The sequence below is a fragment of the Phoxinus phoxinus genome (assembly GCF_949152265.1).
Source record: "Phoxinus phoxinus genome assembly, chromosome: 4".
NCBI classification, from domain to species: Eukaryota; Metazoa; Chordata; class Actinopteri; order Cypriniformes; family Leuciscidae; genus Phoxinus; species Phoxinus phoxinus.
Genome location: NC_136879.1, coordinates 36965405 through 36986089, shown reverse-complemented (window position 1 = coordinate 36986089; position 20685 = coordinate 36965405). Strand labels below are relative to the sequence as shown.

General features: G+C 47.8%; 1 protein-coding gene across 1 annotated transcript; it reads left to right on the top strand.

Annotated features, from left to right (window-relative positions):
- Positions 1–475: 475 nt before the first annotated feature.
- On the top strand, positions 476–20396 carry LOC306996995 (E3 ubiquitin/ISG15 ligase TRIM25-like). Its single transcript, XM_079609983.1, has 8 exons — positions 476–617; positions 880–1474; positions 1660–1755; positions 2005–2086; positions 12416–12573; positions 15932–16082; positions 16179–16223; positions 16374–20396. Exons 2-8 carry the CDS (start codon positions 917–919, stop codon positions 16910–16912), a joined length of 1629 nt encoding a protein of 542 aa, XP_079466109.1. The 5' UTR covers positions 476–617; positions 880–916; the 3' UTR covers positions 16913–20396.
- Positions 20397–20685: the final 289 nt, after the last annotated feature.

Sequence of the window (20685 nt, the reverse complement as noted above, 5' to 3'; positions counted from 1 at the left end):
TGAAAAATAAAGAAAGAAAGAAAGAATTAAGTGGAGTAAAGGTTATGTGTATTTGGTGTGCTGTTTGAGGGGAGGGCTCCAAGCTCTGAATTTTGGCCCGAACCCAGAGTATCCCCAGAGTATATTTTTGAGACAGCAGTTCACACCAATTCTGTAGAATGGCCCATATATACCTTTTCTAATAAAACGTTATTTTATGCACATATTGCTGGAAGTGTGTTATAGAAGTTAAAACAAAGAAACACATTTTCTGTATGTTATTACAAACCATCCAACTACTGATTATTGGTGTCAAGAAATGCGGTATGATTTTAAGTACAGAGTCGAGCAGTAAAACTGCAAAGTTACTGCTTCACATAAACAATCTGTTTATTCTCTCTCTCTCACACACACGCACACACACACACACACACGCACACACACACACACACACACACACACACACACACACACACACACACACACATCTGCGCACTGAAAACCAGGAAGTTTGTGGATTCGAGAGAAGCGAAACCTATTTCCCTGCTACACGAGCCTCTGCTTCAGGATCCACACTCTTCCAGTTTGGTTAAAGCTATAAAGGAGGGAATATTTGACTTGTTATTCTGTCAAATCAGGTAAGAACGTCATAAATCCTTAACTAATTGTTTTATGTCTTCTTGCATTGAAAAAAAGGGCATTCAATTATTACTGTATGAGTTTGATAATTTTCCATGTTAATCTGGATGTCTTATGGTTATTCTTCGTTACGGATGAAGAGTTTAGGATTCTTTTATATTAATACTCAAAACTGCGCATTTTGTAGAGTTTAGACGTGCTCTTTTGTTAATGATTTACATGTGGATTTATGTACTTAATTTAATGATTTACTTCTGGCAGATCAGTTTGTATTTGAGGACAGACTCTCTGCAAAGAAATGTCTGAATCTGCAGCGAGTCAGTTTGTGGATCAGTTCAGCTGTCCAGTCTGTCTGGATCCTCTGAAGGAGCCGGTGACGATTCCCTGTGGACACAGTTACTGTATGAGCTGTATTACTGACTGCTGGGGCCAGAAGGAGCAGGGGCCGCCGTACCGCTGTCCCCAATGCAGAGAGAGCTTCAGTCAGAGACCTCTACTGAAGAAGAACACTCTGATAGCTGAGATGATGGAGACGCTGCAGAAGACGTCCCTACAAACGGCTGCTGTGGAGTGTGATGTTTGCACTACAGAGAAGAACAGAGCTGTAAAGTCCTGTCTGCAGTGCTTGGCCTCCTTCTGTCACACTCACCTGCAGCTTCACTATCAATCTCCTGCGTTTATGAAGCACAAACTAGTCGAAGCTTCCAGACACATTCAGGAGAACATCTGTCTCAGTCATGGGAAACTACTGGAGATTTACTGTCAGGATGATCGTCAGTGTATTTGTTGTTTTTGTACTGAGAATCATAAAGGACACAATATGGTGTCTGTGGATTCTGAATGGACTAGTAAAAAGGTAATATCAACAATAATAAAAAACATGTATAAACTATTTTAATATTATTATTATTAATACATTGCATATTTTTATTGGCTGTAATTTAGATTCACTTTGTTACACCCCTTTACTGGACTGAAAAGATGTTGTGTCTGTTTTTGCCTATTGTTTTATTATTTTTATTTTTATGCGAACATCTTCAGAAAGAGTTAAAGGAGATAAATGTGTCGTGTCAGAAGCTGATCCAGGAGCGAGAGAGAGGTCAGCAGGAACTCAGTGAAGCTGTGAAGCTTCTTAAAGTATGTTTCTTTATGTGTTCTTTAGCTTTAAAGTTTGTTTGACACAAAAAAGTAGATCTTTCAAATTCTAAAAAAATAGTCGATGACCAATGGTTCCAAAAATGTATAAAAAACTGATTTAAGAATCGTGACATACAATTCACAGAGACTTCTGTCCATTTTGGAGCTTGACTGTCACTTATTTACTTTCTACCTGCATTGTTTTGAGTGACAACAATCTGCTTGATCAGATATTTTTGTCTCTGACAGAGTTCAGCGCTAGAGACCATGCAGGACATTGAGAAGGTCTTCACTGAGCTCATCTGCTCTCTTGAGAGGAAACTGTCACGGGGTGACCAAGGGCCGGAACCTTTGCACGGGAATTGTTGCTATGGAGGAACACTTCCGTTGCAACACCAGGACGGTTCCGGTCTCACGAACGGGGCGGAAGTGCAGCGACAAATGATTGCGCGAAATCACCGGCACCTGTGAGGGAAAAATTCCATGCGTTGATCAGGGTGCGAGAAGCATAAAAGACGCGGACATTGGAGAGAGAGGGAAGCAGCGAGGGAAGGAGGAAGAGACAGCGGGTTTACGTGAGGCAAGAGAAGGACTGAGGACAGAGGACGGAGGGAACAGGATACTACCAGCTAAGTGGCTAACTTTCTTTGGCACAAACATTGTAGCTATGAGGAACGAGTATATCTTTATAATACTGCCAGCGTACGAAGAGTCTCGCTATTAAGATGTCCATTTGAGCCCGAACACTGCCTTATTCATTACAAAGGTTGGAGTGTTTTGCAGTGTTAAGCTGATATTTTCACGTGTGGAGTTGAGTGTTTTGCAGTGTACACACGAGTGTGGGACCCCCGCAGATCGTTCGGGCGGCCGAGTGGATAAACATTGCTGTAGCCGCGCTGGCTCATGAAATCCAGTCTTGTGAATACGGAATATAGAGATACTGCTGCCGTCCTCGTCTGCCTCCATCTGTGCTGGAGCACATCAGAGCTGCTGAATTGAGTTCATCCCTTGCTGCCCTTTAATCCTGTGAGTACGAAAGACAGAGTTAATGCTGACATCTTTATCTGTGTTGAAACACCTCAGAGCTGCTGAATTGAGTTCATCTCTGTCGTTGACATCCTCGTCTGCCTCCATCTGTGCTGGAGCACATCAGAGCTGCTGAATTGAGTTCATCTCTGCCGTTGATATCCTCGTCTGCCTCCGTCTGTGCTGGAGCACATCAGAGCTGCTGAATTGAGTTCATCCCTTGCTGCCCTTTAATCCTGTGAGTACGAAAGACAGAGTTAATGCTGACATCTTCATCTGTGTTGAAACACCTCAGAGCTGCTGAATTGAGTTCATCTCTGCCGTTGACATCCTCGTCTGCCTCCATCTGTGCTGGAGCACATCAGAGCTGCTGAATTGAGTTCATCTCTGCCGTTGACATCCTCGTCTGCCTCCATCTGTGCTGGAGCACATCAGAGCTGCTGAATTGAGTTCATCTCTGCCGTTGACATCCTCGTCTGCCTCCATCTGTGCTGGAGCACATCAGAGCTGCTGAATTGAGTTCCTCCCTTGCTGCCCTTTAATCCTGTGAGTACGAAAGACAGAGTTAATGCTGACATCCTCATCTGTGTTGAAACACCCCAGAGCTGCTGAATTGAGTTCATCTCTGCCGTTGACATCCTCGTCTGCCTCCATCTGTGCTGGAGCACATCAGAGCTGCTGGATTGAGTTCATCTCTGCCGTTGACATCCTCGTCTGCCTCCATCTGTGCTGGAGCACATCAGAGCTGCTGAATTGAGTTCCTCCCTTGCTGCCCTTTAATCCTGTGAGTACGAAAGACAGAGTTAATGCTGACATCCTCATCTGTGTTGAAACACCTCAGAGCTGCTGAATTGAGTTCATCTCTGCCGTTGACATCCTCGTCTGCCTCCATCTGTGCTGGAGCACATCAGAGCTGCTGAATTGAGTTCATCTCTGCCGTTGACATCCTCGTCTGCCTCCATCTGTGCTGGAGCACATCAGAGCTGCTGAATTGAGTTCATCTCTGCCGTTGACATCCTCGTCTGCCTCCATCTGTGCTGGAGCACATCAGAGCTGCTGAATTGAGTTCATCTCTGCCGTTGACATCCTCGTCTGCCTCCATCTGTGCTGGAGCACACCAGAGCTGCTGAATTGAGTTCCTCCCTTGCTGCCCTTTAATCCTGTGAGTACGAAAGACAGAGTTAATGCTGACATCTTCATCTGTGTTGAAACACCTCAGAGCTGCTGAATTGAGTTCATCTCTGCCGTTGACATCCTCGTCTGCCTCCATCTGTGCTGGAGCACATCAGAGCTGCTGAATTGAGTTCATCTCTGCCGTTGATATCCTCGTCTGCCTCCGTCTGTGCTGGAGCACATCAGAGCTGCTGAATTGAGTTCATCTCTGCCGTTGATATCCTCGTCTGCCTCCGTCTGTGCTGGAGCACATCAGAGCTGCTGAATTGAGTTCATCTCTTGCTGCCCTTTAATCCTGTGAGTACGAAAGACAGAGTTAATGCTGACATCCTCATCTGTGTTGAAACACCTCAGAGCTGCTGAATTGAGTTCATCTCTGCCGTTGACATCCTCGTCTGCCTCCATCTGTGCTGGAGCACATCAGAGCTGCTGAATTGAGTTCATCTCTGCCGTTGACATCCTCGTCTGCCTCCATCTGTGCTGGAGCACATCAGAGCTGCTGAATTGAGTTCATCTCTGCCGTTGACATCCTCTTCTGTGCTGAAGCTCATCAGAGCCGCTGAATTGAGCTCACCTCTTGTTGCCATCTAGTCCCGTGGATAGGGAAGGCGGAGCCGATGTGTGTTGGAGAGACACAGGAAGAGACTACCGTATTTTAAGAGACATCCTTTTAATAAATAAAAGTTAAAATTGTAATTATTGTCGTCTGGCCTCTTCTGTCCCGCGGGATAGCTCCTCAGTGGTGGTGTGGTAGTTTGGGGGTGTTGGCTGTCCGTCACTGTACTAGTTCGCCTTCCCCCCGGCCTGTGACACTTGGCGTAGTCGGCAGGGTTCCCACCTTGAGTTGAGCACCCGTATTCTGGGAGATGGCAGACGAAGAGGCACCAGCGGCTAGACCTCAAGTTATGCCGGTCTTTATGGGAGCACCTTGGGCGCAAAGATTCGGAGGGCCCGAGTCAGAGCTGAGTCTGAATGAGTGGAAGACCCAGACTGAATACTTGGCCAGTTTACAAGGGCTGAGTGAACCGCAGAAGTTGCAATTTGTTCTGGGGTCCCTTGAGGGGGAGGCCAAGAGGGAGGTCCAAGCCGCTCCCAGGACTGCACGAGCCAATGTAAAGGCTGTCTTCGACTTCCTTACTGAGTTGTACGGTGATGCCACCCCGGTGGCTGCTCTCCGGGCCCAGTTTTTCAACTTCCGGCAAGGTCCCCGGCAGAATCTCCGTGCTTACTCTTTACGACTCCGAGAGCAGTATACTTGTCTGAAAGGACGACGCGATCATGGTCTGGGGGACGAAGATACCCTGTTGCGGGATCAATTTATCTTGGGGCTCCGCGATGGACCAATCCGCCAGAACCTACGTTTACAACTCCGCCAGGACCCCACACTGTCCTTCGAGGCTCTCCGACGCGAGGCCTTGGCCCAGGAGGTCGACCATACTGAGACCACCGACCCGCCCACTTGCATGGCCGCTAGTGGAGCCTGTACCCCTGCGGCTTTAGTTCCAGTCGACTGGAAGCAGGAGCTACGTGCGGAGCTCATGAAAGATGTTAAGGAGCAGATGGCTGAGCTATCAAAAACCCTTTTGGATGAACTCCGCCGGGGCCGGTCTGGTGGAATTCCTCCGCCCCGAGAGCGGTCCTATTCTGATGGGAGTCGGGAGATGGGGCGCCGCCCTGGGCGGCCAGGTCAGGCCAGGTTCCAGTGGGACGATCAGGGACGGCCAATCTGTAACCATTGCGGAGAGTCGGGACACATGAGTCGTCAGTGTGGCCCACGGCGAGGTTCGCAAGGGGGTTTTTAGGTTTACCGGCCACTGCGGGTCAAGTGGTCGGGACCCCTTCGATTGACCCCCCCTCCTTGCCTGCTCCCAGAAACCAACTGGTCGGGCGTTGTCCTACAGTTGAAATCCAAGTCAACGGTAAGAGGCTCCAATGCTTGGTCGATACTGGTTCCCAAGTCACCTTGTTCTCGGAAAGCCTGTCCAAGGAACTCTTTGATGGATGCCGAGGCCAGGGGACTGAAGCACCCTGGCTCACTCTTCGGGGGGCGAACGGGCTCGATATCCCTTACATCGGCTACGTAGTAGCAGACTTCCACATCCAGGGGGTCGGTGTCCAGCAAAAGGGCATTGTCATCGTCCGAGACCAGTGCCTGGGGGCCCACCGAGCCCTTTTGGGTATGAATGTTATTTCAGAATGTTGGGAAGAGCTGTTTCGGAGTCGGCCCACCCTAAGACCCCCTTCCACAGAGGGGCGAGAGTGGGAGCGCATAATCACAGACTGCCATCGGATCCATACTGCCAGAGCACAGTGGGACCGGGAAGATGTCGGTCGGGTGGCTTGCAGGTATGCCCTGTCTGTTCCGGCGAGGAGTGAGGCCATGGTTTGGACCCGGTTGCCGGCCCGGTCGGATAGACCGGACGACTGGGTCCTTGTGGAGCCGCACGGGGATTGTCGGGCTGTTGAGGTTGCCCGGGGGCTTGCTGTAGTCCGCCGAGGGCGGGTGGCTGTAAGAGTGCGGAATACCAGCCCATATCCGGTTAGCCTCCATCGCCATCAGCAACTGGTCCGGGTGACATCAGTGGAACCTCAACAAGTGCGAGAAAGCAGAGATGTGTGTTTCAGCCGAGTGGATGCTGCGGTGGTTGAAGTGGCTATTGTGCAAGAGGATCAGCGAACAGACCCGGTTGAGGGCATAATGCCGGACCATCTGGCGAGGGAGTCCCTATGGGGAGAAGGATTAGAGGAGGACCAGCGGCGTCAGCTCCAGGACTTTTTGAGCAAGTGGCGGCATGTGTTTTCCACCCACGAAGAGGATTATGGCTGTACTAGCATTGTGAGACACCAGATCCCCACGGGGGACGCAGCCCCAAGTCGTGAGCGGTATCGTCCAGTACCACCGACGCTTTACTCGGAGGTTCGTGCCCTGTTGAGGGGGATGCTGGAGGGAGGCATTGTCCGTGAGAGCAGTAGTCCCTGGGCGGCCCCTATTGTCTTAGTGCAGAAGAAGAGTGGAGCTTGGAGATTCTGCGTGGACTATCGGAAACTGAACAGTGTGACTAAGAAAGACGCCTTCCCATTACCACGAATTGAGGACTCTCTCACGAGTCTAACCCAGGCCGCCTGGTACTCCACGCTGGACTTAGCCAGTGGATACTGGCAGGTCCAGGTGGAAGAGAGAGACCGAGAGAAGACCGCTTTCACCACTCCCTTCGGCCTTTTTGAATGGGATAGGATGCCGTTCGGACTCTGCAACGCCCCTGCAACCTTCCAGCGGCTCATGCAGCGTTGCCTGGGAGGACAACTGGTCGACTCCACGCTGGTGTACTTGGATGACGTTATTGTCTTCTCCCCGGACTTTGCAGCTCATTTACTCCATCTTGAACAAGTGTTCCAAGCTATGGAAAAGTACGGGCTGAAGTTACGGCCGGAAAAGTGCCAACTGTTCCGCAGGGAAGTTAAATTCCTGGGCCATTGCGTCAGCGCTGCAGGAGTCTCCCCAGATCCGGAAAAGGTGTCGGCCGTGCAAGGGTGGGAGCCCCCTAAAACTGTTCGACAGGTGCGATCCTTCCTCGGCTTTGTGGGGTACTACCGACGCTTTATTAAAGACTTCTCAAAAATCGCCAAGCCCCTAAACCAATTACTTGTGGGCACTGCACGCCCCCGGGGCCGAGGGTCTCCCGTGGTGACTTGGAGCTCTGCATGTGAGGTAGCTTTCCGGAATCTTCAGCAAGAGTTGTTACAGGCCCCGATTCTCGCCTATGCTGACTTCTCTCAGCCGTTTGTCCTTTATACCGATGCAAGCAACTTGGGGCTGGGAGCAGTACTAGCACAGCGCCAGCAGGGAGTGGAAAGAGTGATCGCATACGCAAGTCGAAGTCTCCATCCAGCGGAGCGGAATGATTCGAACTACAGCTCTTTTAAGATTGAACTCCTGGCAATGAAGTGGGCGATGAGCGAAAAGTTCAAAGATTATCTGTGGGGGGCCAAGGTGCTAGTAGTGACGGATAACAACCCCCTGGTCCACTTACGAACGGCTAAACTGGGGGCCGTCGAACAGCGTTGGGTGGCACAGTTGGCGAATTACGACTATCAGATACAGTACCGACCGGGTCGGGAACATACAAATGCGGACGTACTCTCCAGGCTCCCGGTGATTGACGCGGGGGGTCCGGGGGTGACTCCCACGGAGGTTGAGGAACTCCTGGTGGGGGTAGTAGAAGCCCCAGGATCAAGTACCATCGACGCCCCCGATAGTTGGGGATGGGACCCAAGGCGGTGGAGGGAGCAACAGGGGAGAAATAGAGATCTTGTGGTGATTCGTTCCTGCTTGGAAGAAGGCTCTCTGCCACAAGCCGGAGAAAGACAGGCACAGACGGTGAGGCTACTCTGTGGACAGTGGGAGAGGCTCTGCTTAAAAGAAGGGGTGATTTGCCGTTCTGTTCAGGACCCGGCAACCCGAGAGCAGGTATACCAGGTGGTGGTTCCTGAAGATCAGGTCCAGCCATTGTTGCACGCTTACCATACCCAGATGGGACATCAAGGCCAAGAAAGGACATTGTCCTTGTTGAGGAGGCACTTCTTTTGGCCCAGGATGGAGGCGATGGTCGGAGCCTTTATTCAGGATTGCCCCCGTTGTTTGCTTTTTAAGACCCGGAAGGAGGTGAGAGCTCCATTAGTCCCGATACGGCCACGGGCCCCTCTACATATCGTGGGAGTGGACTTCCTGACATTGGGTCGACCTGCAGACCGCTTTCAGAACATCTTAGTGGCAACAGACTTGTTTACCAAGTATTCTTGGGCCGTTCCCACTCTCGACCAGACGGCAACTACCACCGCCACGGCCCTTTGGAGGACCGTGTTCCAGCCTTTTGGATGTCCAGAGATCCTCCACTCCGACCAAGGTCCAAACTTTGAGTCGAGGGTTATCGCAGAACTGTGCCAACTCTACGGCTGCCGTAAGACCCACACTACCCCATACCACCCCCAAGGGAATGGGGGGTGTGAGCGGTTTAATCAGACCTTGTTAACCCTATTGGGAACTCTTGACTCGGACCAGCAGAGTTCGTGGGCGGATTGCCTCCCCTCTTTGCTGCAAGCATACAACAACAGCATACATAGTACCACAGGCTTTGCGCCGTCTTTTCTGATGTTTGGGAGACACATGCGTTTACCCGTCGACCTACTTTGGGGGACTGCTTCGGCGGCAGGGGCCCCGAGCACCACTGAATGGGTAAATCGGCACCACCAACAGCTCCAGTTCGCCTATGGGAGAGTCACGGACCGAATAAAGGGAGCTGCAGAGAAAAACAAACGATTGTACGACCGAACAGCCCGGGAAGCCCCTTTGCTGCCCGGAGAGCGTGTATTGGTTCGGGATAATCGGCGTCAAGGAAAGGGCAAGTTGAGCGATCGGTGGGAGGTTATGCCTTACGTGGTGGAACGACAGAGAGACCCTGACTTACCTGTGTATACTATTCGCCCTGAAGGGAGGTCGGGCCCGGAACGGGTATTGCACCGGAATCTGCTTCGGCCTTGCCCTAATTATTCGAGGCCTACGGGGGAGATTCCAACAGCCCTTAGGACCTTGGAACCACCGGTGGTGGGTTGGGCCGTCGTTCCAGAGAGACGGGAATCTGTGGCAACAGGGGAGCCTCCAGCATCCCCACCCCGACGCTCGCAGCGAGACAACAGGGGGCAACCACCTGCGAGATACGGCGAGTGGACCTCCGGTCAGGAGTTCTAGGGACTAGAACTCATTGGTGGGGGAGGATGTCACGGGGTGACCAAGGGCCGGAACCTTTGCACGGGAATTGTTGCTATGGAGGAACACTTCCGTTGCAACACCAGGACGGTTCCGGTCTCACGAACGGGGCGGAAGTGCAGCGACAAATGATTGCGCGAAATCACCGGCACCTGTGAGGGAAAAATTCCATGCGTTGATCAGGGTGCGAGAAGCATAAAAGACGCGGACATTGGAGAGAGAGGGAAGCAGCGAGGGAAGGAGGAAGAGACAGCGGGTTTACGTGAGGCAAGAGAAGGACTGAGGACAGAGGACGGAGGGAACAGGATACTACCAGCTAAGTGGCTAACTTTCTTTGGCACAAACATTGTAGCTATGAGGAACGAGTATATCTTTATAATACTGCCAGCGTACGAAGAGTCTCGCTATTAAGATGTCCATTTGAGCCCGAACACTGCCTTATTCATTACAAAGGTTGGAGTGTTTTGCAGTGTTAAGCTGATATTTTCACGTGTGGAGTTGAGTGTTTTGCAGTGTACACACGAGTGTGGGACCCCCGCAGATCGTTCGGGCGGCCGAGTGGATAAACATTGCTGTAGCCGCGCTGGCTCATGAAATCCAGTCTTGTGAATACGGAATATAGAGATACTGCTGCCGTCCTCGTCTGCCTCCATCTGTGCTGGAGCACATCAGAGCTGCTGAATTGAGTTCATCCCTTGCTGCCCTTTAATCCTGTGAGTACGAAAGACAGAGTTAATGCTGACATCTTTATCTGTGTTGAAACACCTCAGAGCTGCTGAATTGAGTTCATCTCTGTCGTTGACATCCTCGTCTGCCTCCATCTGTGCTGGAGCACATCAGAGCTGCTGAATTGAGTTCATCTCTGCCGTTGATATCCTCGTCTGCCTCCGTCTGTGCTGGAGCACATCAGAGCTGCTGAATTGAGTTCATCCCTTGCTGCCCTTTAATCCTGTGAGTACGAAAGACAGAGTTAATGCTGACATCTTCATCTGTGTTGAAACACCTCAGAGCTGCTGAATTGAGTTCATCTCTGCCGTTGACATCCTCGTCTGCCTCCATCTGTGCTGGAGCACATCAGAGCTGCTGAATTGAGTTCATCTCTGCCGTTGACATCCTCGTCTGCCTCCATCTGTGCTGGAGCACATCAGAGCTGCTGAATTGAGTTCATCTCTGCCGTTGACATCCTCGTCTGCCTCCATCTGTGCTGGAGCACATCAGAGCTGCTGAATTGAGTTCCTCCCTTGCTGCCCTTTAATCCTGTGAGTACGAAAGACAGAGTTAATGCTGACATCCTCATCTGTGTTGAAACACCCCAGAGCTGCTGAATTGAGTTCATCTCTGCCGTTGACATCCTCGTCTGCCTCCATCTGTGCTGGAGCACATCAGAGCTGCTGGATTGAGTTCATCTCTGCCGTTGACATCCTCGTCTGCCTCCATCTGTGCTGGAGCACATCAGAGCTGCTGAATTGAGTTCCTCCCTTGCTGCCCTTTAATCCTGTGAGTACGAAAGACAGAGTTAATGCTGACATCCTCATCTGTGTTGAAACACCTCAGAGCTGCTGAATTGAGTTCATCTCTGCCGTTGACATCCTCGTCTGCCTCCATCTGTGCTGGAGCACATCAGAGCTGCTGAATTGAGTTCATCTCTGCCGTTGACATCCTCGTCTGCCTCCATCTGTGCTGGAGCACATCAGAGCTGCTGAATTGAGTTCATCTCTGCCGTTGACATCCTCGTCTGCCTCCATCTGTGCTGGAGCACATCAGAGCTGCTGAATTGAGTTCATCTCTGCCGTTGACATCCTCGTCTGCCTCCATCTGTGCTGGAGCACACCAGAGCTGCTGAATTGAGTTCCTCCCTTGCTGCCCTTTAATCCTGTGAGTACGAAAGACAGAGTTAATGCTGACATCTTCATCTGTGTTGAAACACCTCAGAGCTGCTGAATTGAGTTCATCTCTGCCGTTGACATCCTCGTCTGCCTCCATCTGTGCTGGAGCACATCAGAGCTGCTGAATTGAGTTCATCTCTGCCGTTGATATCCTCGTCTGCCTCCGTCTGTGCTGGAGCACATCAGAGCTGCTGAATTGAGTTCATCTCTGCCGTTGATATCCTCGTCTGCCTCCGTCTGTGCTGGAGCACATCAGAGCTGCTGAATTGAGTTCATCTCTTGCTGCCCTTTAATCCTGTGAGTACGAAAGACAGAGTTAATGCTGACATCCTCATCTGTGTTGAAACACCTCAGAGCTGCTGAATTGAGTTCATCTCTGCCGTTGACATCCTCGTCTGCCTCCATCTGTGCTGGAGCACATCAGAGCTGCTGAATTGAGTTCATCTCTGCCGTTGACATCCTCGTCTGCCTCCATCTGTGCTGGAGCACATCAGAGCTGCTGAATTGAGTTCATCTCTGCCGTTGACATCCTCTTCTGTGCTGAAGCTCATCAGAGCCGCTGAATTGAGCTCACCTCTTGTTGCCATCTAGTCCCGTGGATAGGGAAGGCGGAGCCGATGTGTGTTGGAGAGACACAGGAAGAGACTACCGTATTTTAAGAGACATCCTTTTAATAAATAAAAGTTAAAATTGTAATTATTGTCGTCTGGCCTCTTCTGTCCCGCGGGATAGCTCCTCAGTGGTGGTGTGGTAGTTTGGGGGTGTTGGCTGTCCGTCACTGTACTAGTTCGCCTTCCCCCCGGCCTGTGACACGAGATTAAAGAGCAGATCAGAGCTCAGGAGAAGACTGAGATAGATCGAGCAGAGAAACTTCTCAAACATCTGGATCAAGAGCTGACAGAACTCAGAAAAAGACAAGCAGAGATTGAGAAACTTCTGATTACTGATGATCAGATCCAGAGTCTGAAGGTAATGAAAGTCCTTTATACCACCATGTTTCTATACTTAAGCCCCGTTCACACCGCCAGCGACTTTATCGCTGTATGTCGCTCGTCTCACTGTGAAGTTGCTTGTGGGCGTTCGTAGTGCTGTCGATCCACGTCTGACCATATATATACAAAATACTATCACAAGTGATATACTACAACTATATAATTTAAATTTGACTAGGATTTAGGCTCAAAATAAACAGTATGCTGTTGGGAGAGTGTTTTTATATTACCACATCAGTGTTCAGTGGGTTATATCATTTACTTGATTAACAATCGATCAATCAACAAATTAAACACACTCATACTGTCATAAATTACTAAAAAGTCATTAGAATTTGACAGATAATACATTTTCTTGTCCCTAATAGTCAACACAATGCAGGGGAAACTGTAAAATGAACTGCAGTGCTAAACTTGCATCATAAAATTGCAACACTCGAACTATAAATGTATGAATTAAACTCACTGAGACTGTCGACAGTTTCTTTTCCATGCATCATTTTATAATATCCATGTATGTGGTTACAGTCAAATCATATAAAACAGTGAAATCACCCTCAAACTCTTCTGTCTTGTCTGCACTCGAGACGGTGACGTGAGCACCACTGAAACTCTTCTTTCCAATTGGTTGTCGCTCTCGCAAAAATCGCTTCTCATTTGCATAAAGTTAAATTTTCTGAACTTTTGTCGCATGTCTCGCATCGCTTGACACGCCCACATTCTGTCGACAACGGTCACTGTTGCTCGTGTTGTCGGAAGTCGCCAGCGCCCCATTGAAATTAATGGGATTGTGTTGCTTTGTTGCTGCATGTCGCTGGCGGTGTGAAGTGAACGGGGGAAAATTTCACATTTTTAAATGGTCTCTTTTACAGTAATGGACTCTTATTTTGTTATTCTGTTCTGCTTTTTATTTGTTTCCTGTTTCCCTGCTTTGTTTAGTTTCAGATTCCTTGCTTTCTGATTATGTCCCTGTTTCTGTGATTATCATCAGATGTATCTTATTTCAACCCGGTCTCACCCCAAAACGTCATTTACTGACGGGTCTTGACCATACGTCAACATACGACGAAAAGGGTTCCCCTATAACGTCAATATGAGACGCAGACATAAGCGCACCAGCAGCGCCTCCTAGCGGTACCCTAACGCATACCTAAACCCAACCATACCCGAATCGTCACACATGGACGTTATAGGGGTACCCTTTTCGTCGTATGTTGACGTATGGTCAAGACCCGTCAGTATGTGACGTTTTGGGGTGAGACTGTGTTACTTATTTAGTTCCTGATTATCCCCTACATATATACTCTCTGTTCAGTTTAGTTCTACCAGAAAGACTCGGGAGAATTAATACTGTGACGATGAACATTTATTTAAGAGCTCAGCAAACAATCAAGTTCTTTGGCGTAGGCCCCGTCCGTAACTCGCATTCTGAGAGTACGGAATCTGCATACGGGGACGGGGGGGGATGGGGGGAGCGACAGTATCTGCGAACTCAGACATGTGTAAGTACCACCCTTTTATACTGGGCTATTAGGATATGATTGGATAGATGAGAAGGTAATAAGTCACATGAACGATTGAGTCTTCCTGGCAGAACTTGCGCTAGGCTCCATTTATTTGTCGGTTATCATTTATGTTTGTGGTTGTGTTCCTGTGTAATCGAGAATTTGTTATTAAAGATTGTTCTAGTATTCCTCTTATCATCATGCGCTTCATTGGAGCCACTCAGAAAGGGACAGAATAAACGAAGCTATAGAATGGACTTACCAGCATTGCGTCGTCTCATCACCTGTGAGCAGAAGTCGCTGGTGAAATATATGGTGGTGGGTGCTCCGGCAAGGCTATTCCCCTTTTTACCATCAGTGAGGCAGAAAAGGAGCCAGAGCCAGAGCCTGCTATTAGAGTTTTTCCGGAGTCGATGCAAGCTTCCTAGTATATCATATCCCATACCTGGTGTCGTCCTGTTCTTCGACTCTGCCCCCGCCAATAACTCCGTGCAGCTCGTCCGATTCGCCTCAAGCTACCTGATCACCAGCTCATTACGAGGATACGGATTCACCGGCTTCACCTCAAGCCTCCAGGCCCATATATCCACCTCGGCCTGTCAGCCCGTCGGTTCTGCGCACCGCCGACTCCACCATGGTCCGTCACCCCTTGGACTCCTCCTGGCTCCTTCGTCCCTTAGGCTTAGCCTCAGTCAGTCGTCGCACTTCCTCCGCCACAGACTTCCCGGCTTCCTGCTGCACCTCGACCCTCCACCCCTTTGGTTCCACAGGGCTTTTCCTTCCGTACAGCTTTCCCGTTATCCGCACCACCTCTATCGTCACCCTGGTCTCCCCCTGTCCGCCTTGGTCCCGCGAGCCAGCAGCTCCACCTTGGGCTTCTAGGCCATGGATGTTGCCCTGGTCCGTCAGCCTCTCTGCTATGCCGGTTTCTCCACGCACCCTGGTTCCGCCTCCGTCAGTCGGTCTCCGGGTTCTAACTGGGCAATAAGCCAAAGCTCCACCCTGGTTCCTCCCACCGTCAGCTCCACTGTGGACCGAACTATCTCTTAAGGTGCAAGGACGCGGCTTCCGGGAGGGGGGAGTACTGTTATGGCTATATGGACTCTTATTTTAATATTCTGTTTTGTTTTCTTTAGTTCCTGTTTTCCCTGCTCTGTTTATCATTGGTTTCCTTGGTTTCTGATTATGTCCCAGTTTCTGTGATTATCATCAGCTATCTTATTTAGTTTCTGATTTTTCCCTGCATATATAGGCCCCATTTACACGTACATGGTTATTTTGAAAAAGACATTTCCCTTTGTTTGTGCCCTTCGTTTACACGCAAACGGAGAATTTGCCTCTGAAAACGATTCTTTCTAAAAACTCCGGCCAGAGTGGAGATTTTGGAAAACTTTGAAAAAAAAAAAACAGTTTTAGGCAGCCGACGTCACAGTATGAGACTATTTTCGGGATTCTGATTGGCTAACGTGGGCTTGAGCTTCTCGTTACACTGCCACCTACAGGTTTGGCATGATCTTGACGGCATACACACGGGTTCGTGTAAACTAACACTTTTCTGAAAACTGACAGGTGTGCACGATGTTATTTTTTAAAATGAGGCGTGAAATGTCCGTTTATGAAAATAGTCGTCCACCTGTAAACGTAGCCATACTTTCTGTTCAGTTTATTTTTTTGTTTTTTTTTTGGTTATCATTTGTGTTTTTGGTTCTGTTCCTGTGTACTCCAGAGTATTATTAAATATTGTTCTAGTATTTCTCTATCGTTTTGCTCTTCATTGCAGCTACTCAGAACGTGACAATAACAAGCAGTGCTGTATTTGTCTTATTTCAGAGCTGTCATTCTTTGTGTTTTTTACCCACATTTGAAGACGTTCCCATCACTCAACACACTCATCTGTATTTTAAAGACATTTCAATCTCAGCATTCAGAGAGGTTTTGGAGGACGTCTATCAACACCAAACATCCAAAATATCACAAGAAGGTCTGAATATTTTGATATATATTATTGCCATTCATACTCAGTAGGATTAAACTAACAAATGAATCACAAGTTATTTTTTATTTATTTTCTCTTCAGTGTCAAATGTCCATGTTGCCAAGACCCCAAATTATTTTTTGCAGTGTAAGTTCAACTGTTGTTTCCTTAAGGCACACATTAATTAATTAATAAGTAACAGTGGATATGATATGTTACTTGAAATGATATGTGACCATTTTGGAACCAAAGTTTACTTTGTTAAATATTTGTTTTTTTTTGTCCATTCATCCTCAGATTTCTGTGAACTTCACTTGGATCTAAACACGACACACAAAAACCTCAAACTGTCTGAGGACAACAGGAAAATATCACATACATATAAAGACCAGCAGTATCCTGATCACCCAGAGCGATTTGATTGGTATATTTATATCTTGTCTAGAGAGGGTTTGTATGATCGCTGTTACTGGGAGGTCGAGTGCAGTGGGGACATTTGGGCTGTAGCAGTTTGTTACAAAGGAATTGGACGTAAAGGAAACAGTGATTACTGCAAACTTGGCTCCAACAAAATATCATGGAGATTGTCCCGCTATCAACAGAATGTCCATTTCATTCATGATAAAGCCCAAGTCTCAATCCCCGCTGTCTGCTCCTCTAGAATAGGAGTGTATCTGGATCACAGAGCAGGAACTCTGTCCTTCTACAGCGTCTCTGACAAAATGACTCTCCTTCACAGAGTCCAGACCACTTTCACTGAACCCCTCTACCCTGCATTTTATTCTGGTAAAGGTTCGTTTGTCAGGATCATAAAAGAGCAGAATTTAAAAAAATAATTTTCATAAAATAATACATTAAAATATACACAATATACATTTATTAAGCGCTATATAAATGCTTAATTCATTCATTCATTCATTTGATTTTTTTTAAACGTAACACTTAAAGCCTTTATGTACAATGCATTATAAAGGTATTCATAATGTACGTTTAATGCATTATAATATTTGCAGATTCTTAAATCGGTTGTTTGTTGTGTGTTTTAATGCATTATACTTTCTAAATGTGTGTTCAATAAATAGATAAGTATATTATAATGTATTATAACTGTAGTTACATTTACTCATGAGATCATACAATGCATTATAAGGTGCACTACAAGGCATGATTACTGCATTAAAAATACTTTTATAATGCATTTACACCAAACATTCCTTTAAATTCAATAGTAGCTATATATATACTTAAAACATATACGTAAAACAGTTTACTTAAATCCAAGTGTATTTTCTAGATTGGTAGATTAAAGTAATGTACTTTCATAATTACAGCAACGTGTAATTCAAAATATGATAAAACACCTGTGAAAAATCAATTCCTTCAGTACTTTGGGCCGTAATTCTTCACAATTTGGATGACTGGATTGACTTCAGGATGTGAAATGCTTGATTTTGCCCTGAGATAACGGGAATGAATATTGCGTCTTGCTAGACGTTGATGGGGAAAACAAAATTTTCTCTGATTATTGAAGCCTTTTATTTAATAACGCAGTGCTACTGCACAGCTATAACAGTGGAGTGATCTGCATGTGCTTATTGGCTGTGCAGTGGGAACTGCATGAACCTATGGCGAAGTGGCGTGTCCCTCCAGAGGAGAGCACAGAACCTGCCAAGTGGCTTCTGCCTATAAAAGTAGCACATTTCGCCATAGGAATCAGGTTTAATTCGACTGAAGCGACGAATCACAAGTTGAGGAGCACCATGGCATGGTCGTCTATGCAATACTAATTTCCGTTATCACCGAGAACCGAGGTTACATAAGTAACCGAGTCATTCCCTTTCGAAACGTTCACTCGTATTGCGTCTTGCTAGACGCTGATGGGGAACCAATCCAATCACGCCGTGCTATGCAAAGCCGAACGACTTGTTCCATTGCCCTAGCCTGAGGAACCTGTGGTAGGGGCCTCTAGGCGGCAGGGCTGAGAGGGGCAGAATTATGCCCGACCAAAAAAGGGGCTCAGACTAAGGTCAAACCCTCCAGAGAGGTAATAGCTGGTTGAGCTACCTAGAGGTCAACGTGAACTAGACAGATAGGATTTGTGTCTGCAAGGCAGGGATTTCCAAGTTGTAAAACCTGGCAAATGTGGACAGTGAGGACCAGCTGTCCATCGCACAGATGTCACCAATAGACACACCATTGGACCATGCCCAATGCAGTAAGCAGTAAGCCCTTTTAAGAAGCGAACTACCAGGTTGCTTTTACCCAGAGACTGGCCAGCCACAGGGACATGATGCTCTGCTATGGCCGCCACATAGACTTTGAGCGTGGAGGGGGTGTGAGCCGTGTCCATTAGCTCTTGTAGGAAAGAAAGTACCTGCTGTACTCCACAAGAAAATGGGTTCTGGTTCCGATCTGAACACCAGTCGGAGAACACAGATCATTAAGGGAGTACAGGCGTCTGGTTGACGGGGCTCTAGCTTCCAAGATAATATTCAGGACTCCCACTGGGAGGTCTTCAAGTTCCTGTTGAGGGGCCATACATGGAGGGCCCACATCTCGGGTTGGGGATGCCAAATTGTCCTGTTCGCCTGGGGTATTGGGGTATTGGCCACGAGGCTGCTGCAAGGAGCTGGATCAACTAGGAGAATTAAGGTTAATTCCGCCTGAGAGGGGCCACCAGAAGGACAGCGTGCTTGTCTTCCCTGATCTGAGGAAGCAGCTTGATAGGGGGAAAGTCATTCATGGGCCAGCGCATCCTTGCTTTTTGTAAAAAATATTGGGCAGTGAGAGCTGCCTTCGGAGGTGAAGAGGTCGATCTCTGCCTTGCCGAAGATGCTCCAAATTGTTTGAACCATCTGGGAATGTGACCATTCCCCTGGGAACACATTGTCCCGGGACAGCATGTCTGCTCCCTGGATCATTCTGCCTGGCATGTGCACTGCTCTCAGTGAGCTCAGGTGGCGTTGTGCCCATAAGAGGAGGCGTCAGGCTAGTCTGTACAGAGGTCTCGACCTAATTCCACCTTTGTGGTTTATGTAGGACCAATACCATCGCCGTATTGTCTGACCGAACTAAGAACTGGTGCCCTGCTAGGTCTAGTAGAAAGGTTTTGAGGGCCAGAAAGACCTGCATCATTTCCAGTCAGTTGATATGCAGCCGCTTTTACGTGGCCAGAAGTCGGTCTGCCCTCGCAGAGCTTCACAACCCTTGTTGGATGGATCTATGGTGACTACCTTCCTCCTCGAGACAAACCCCATACTTACTCCAGCTAGATATAGACTGGGGTCCTTCCAAGGGGTCAGAGCTCTGATGCAGACCTGATTAACCTTGACACAAAGGCGACTTGATAGTCATGCATGAGATGGGACCTGAGGTTTCAGCCAGTACTGCAGTGGGCGGATGTGCAGCAGAAGTACCGATGATGCTGAGGCCATGAGGCCTAGCAAGACTGAAAGACTTTTATTTGATTTTGTTGTATTTTGGACAGCTTTTAAGTGTCACTGTCTTTTTATTTTAAAGGTTAGGGGTTCTTATTATATTTTGATTTTAGGGTTAGAACTTCCTATATAATTTTAGACAAACCAAATAATACCTAAAACAAGATACAATGTCATATAACCACAATTCAACCAAACTGGAACTTCTTATCACAATGTTCAAAAAGAAATCCAAAATGTATATATCCGACTCACATTCAATGACATTCAATAAACAATACTCTTGTAAGTACTCTTTGTCTTAATTGTCTTTTGAATATCGTCCAGAAAGTCCTTTAAAAAGTCCAGTGGGTGGGTGCAAAATCAGTTCAATCCTTCCAGTTCTAAGAAGTGTCCAAGCGAAAGAGAATGTCATCCCAATTGAAGAAAGTTGATGTCTATAGCGCAACAAAAGGTCCTTGTGATACATTAAAAGTGTCCTTTTCCCAGGTTCAGAAAACAACATTAAATATTTGGTGGCTCGCCATCTCAAATCCAAAGCCGCGTTTCCACCGCGGGAACTTTCCCCAGGAACTAGGAACTTTGGGGTGGTACTCGGTGTGTTTACACCGCAGGAACCAGGGTCTCAATGAAGTTCCGGGTAAATATTTCCCCCTCCGAAAGTCCCTGCTCGCGAGGTAGTACTTTTTAAAAGTTCAGGAACTTTCGGGGTTGGGACTTGTGTGCTGAACATGCTGATTGGTCGTGTTCACGCCGCATTTTGAATGGAGGACTCCACGCAGCATTCTATTTTAACCGGCATTTTTAAAAATCTATTGCGGTTCGTGGCTTCATGCAGTAAGAGTTGTCTGTCTGCAAATATGGAATTTAATAAAAAAAAATAAAAAAAAACCAACTGGACCGACGACGAGGTTCAGGCTTTATAAGCGTATTTGTGTAACAGGAAATTTTCTGCGCGTTCGTCCCAGCCATCTCACGGTCAATGTCCGCAATACATCACAAACACAACTGCAGCACAGTTTGAATCTCCTCCATACTTATTATAAATGTGGCGCTCAAAACTGATTACTATCCGTGCAGACTGGGAGGAGCAGTCGCGCGCAGTTTATAATCTTCCCGGTAGCCTACTTTAGACCGCGGTGTAAACGCAGAAAGCAACTGGGGCAAAAAAA

Coding starts and splice junctions, on each gene's coding strand:
- LOC306996995 (XM_079609983.1), top strand. CDS start 917: ATGTCTGAATCTGCAGCGAGTCAGTTTGTGGATCAGTTCAGCTGTCCA. Junction 16,083..16,178: donor ATCCAAAATATCACAAGAAG/GTCTGAATATTT, acceptor TTTTCTCTTCAG/TGTCAAATGTCCATGTTGCC. Junction 16,224..16,373: donor CCCAAATTATTTTTTGCAGT/GTAAGTTCAACT, acceptor ATTCATCCTCAG/ATTTCTGTGAACTTCACTTG.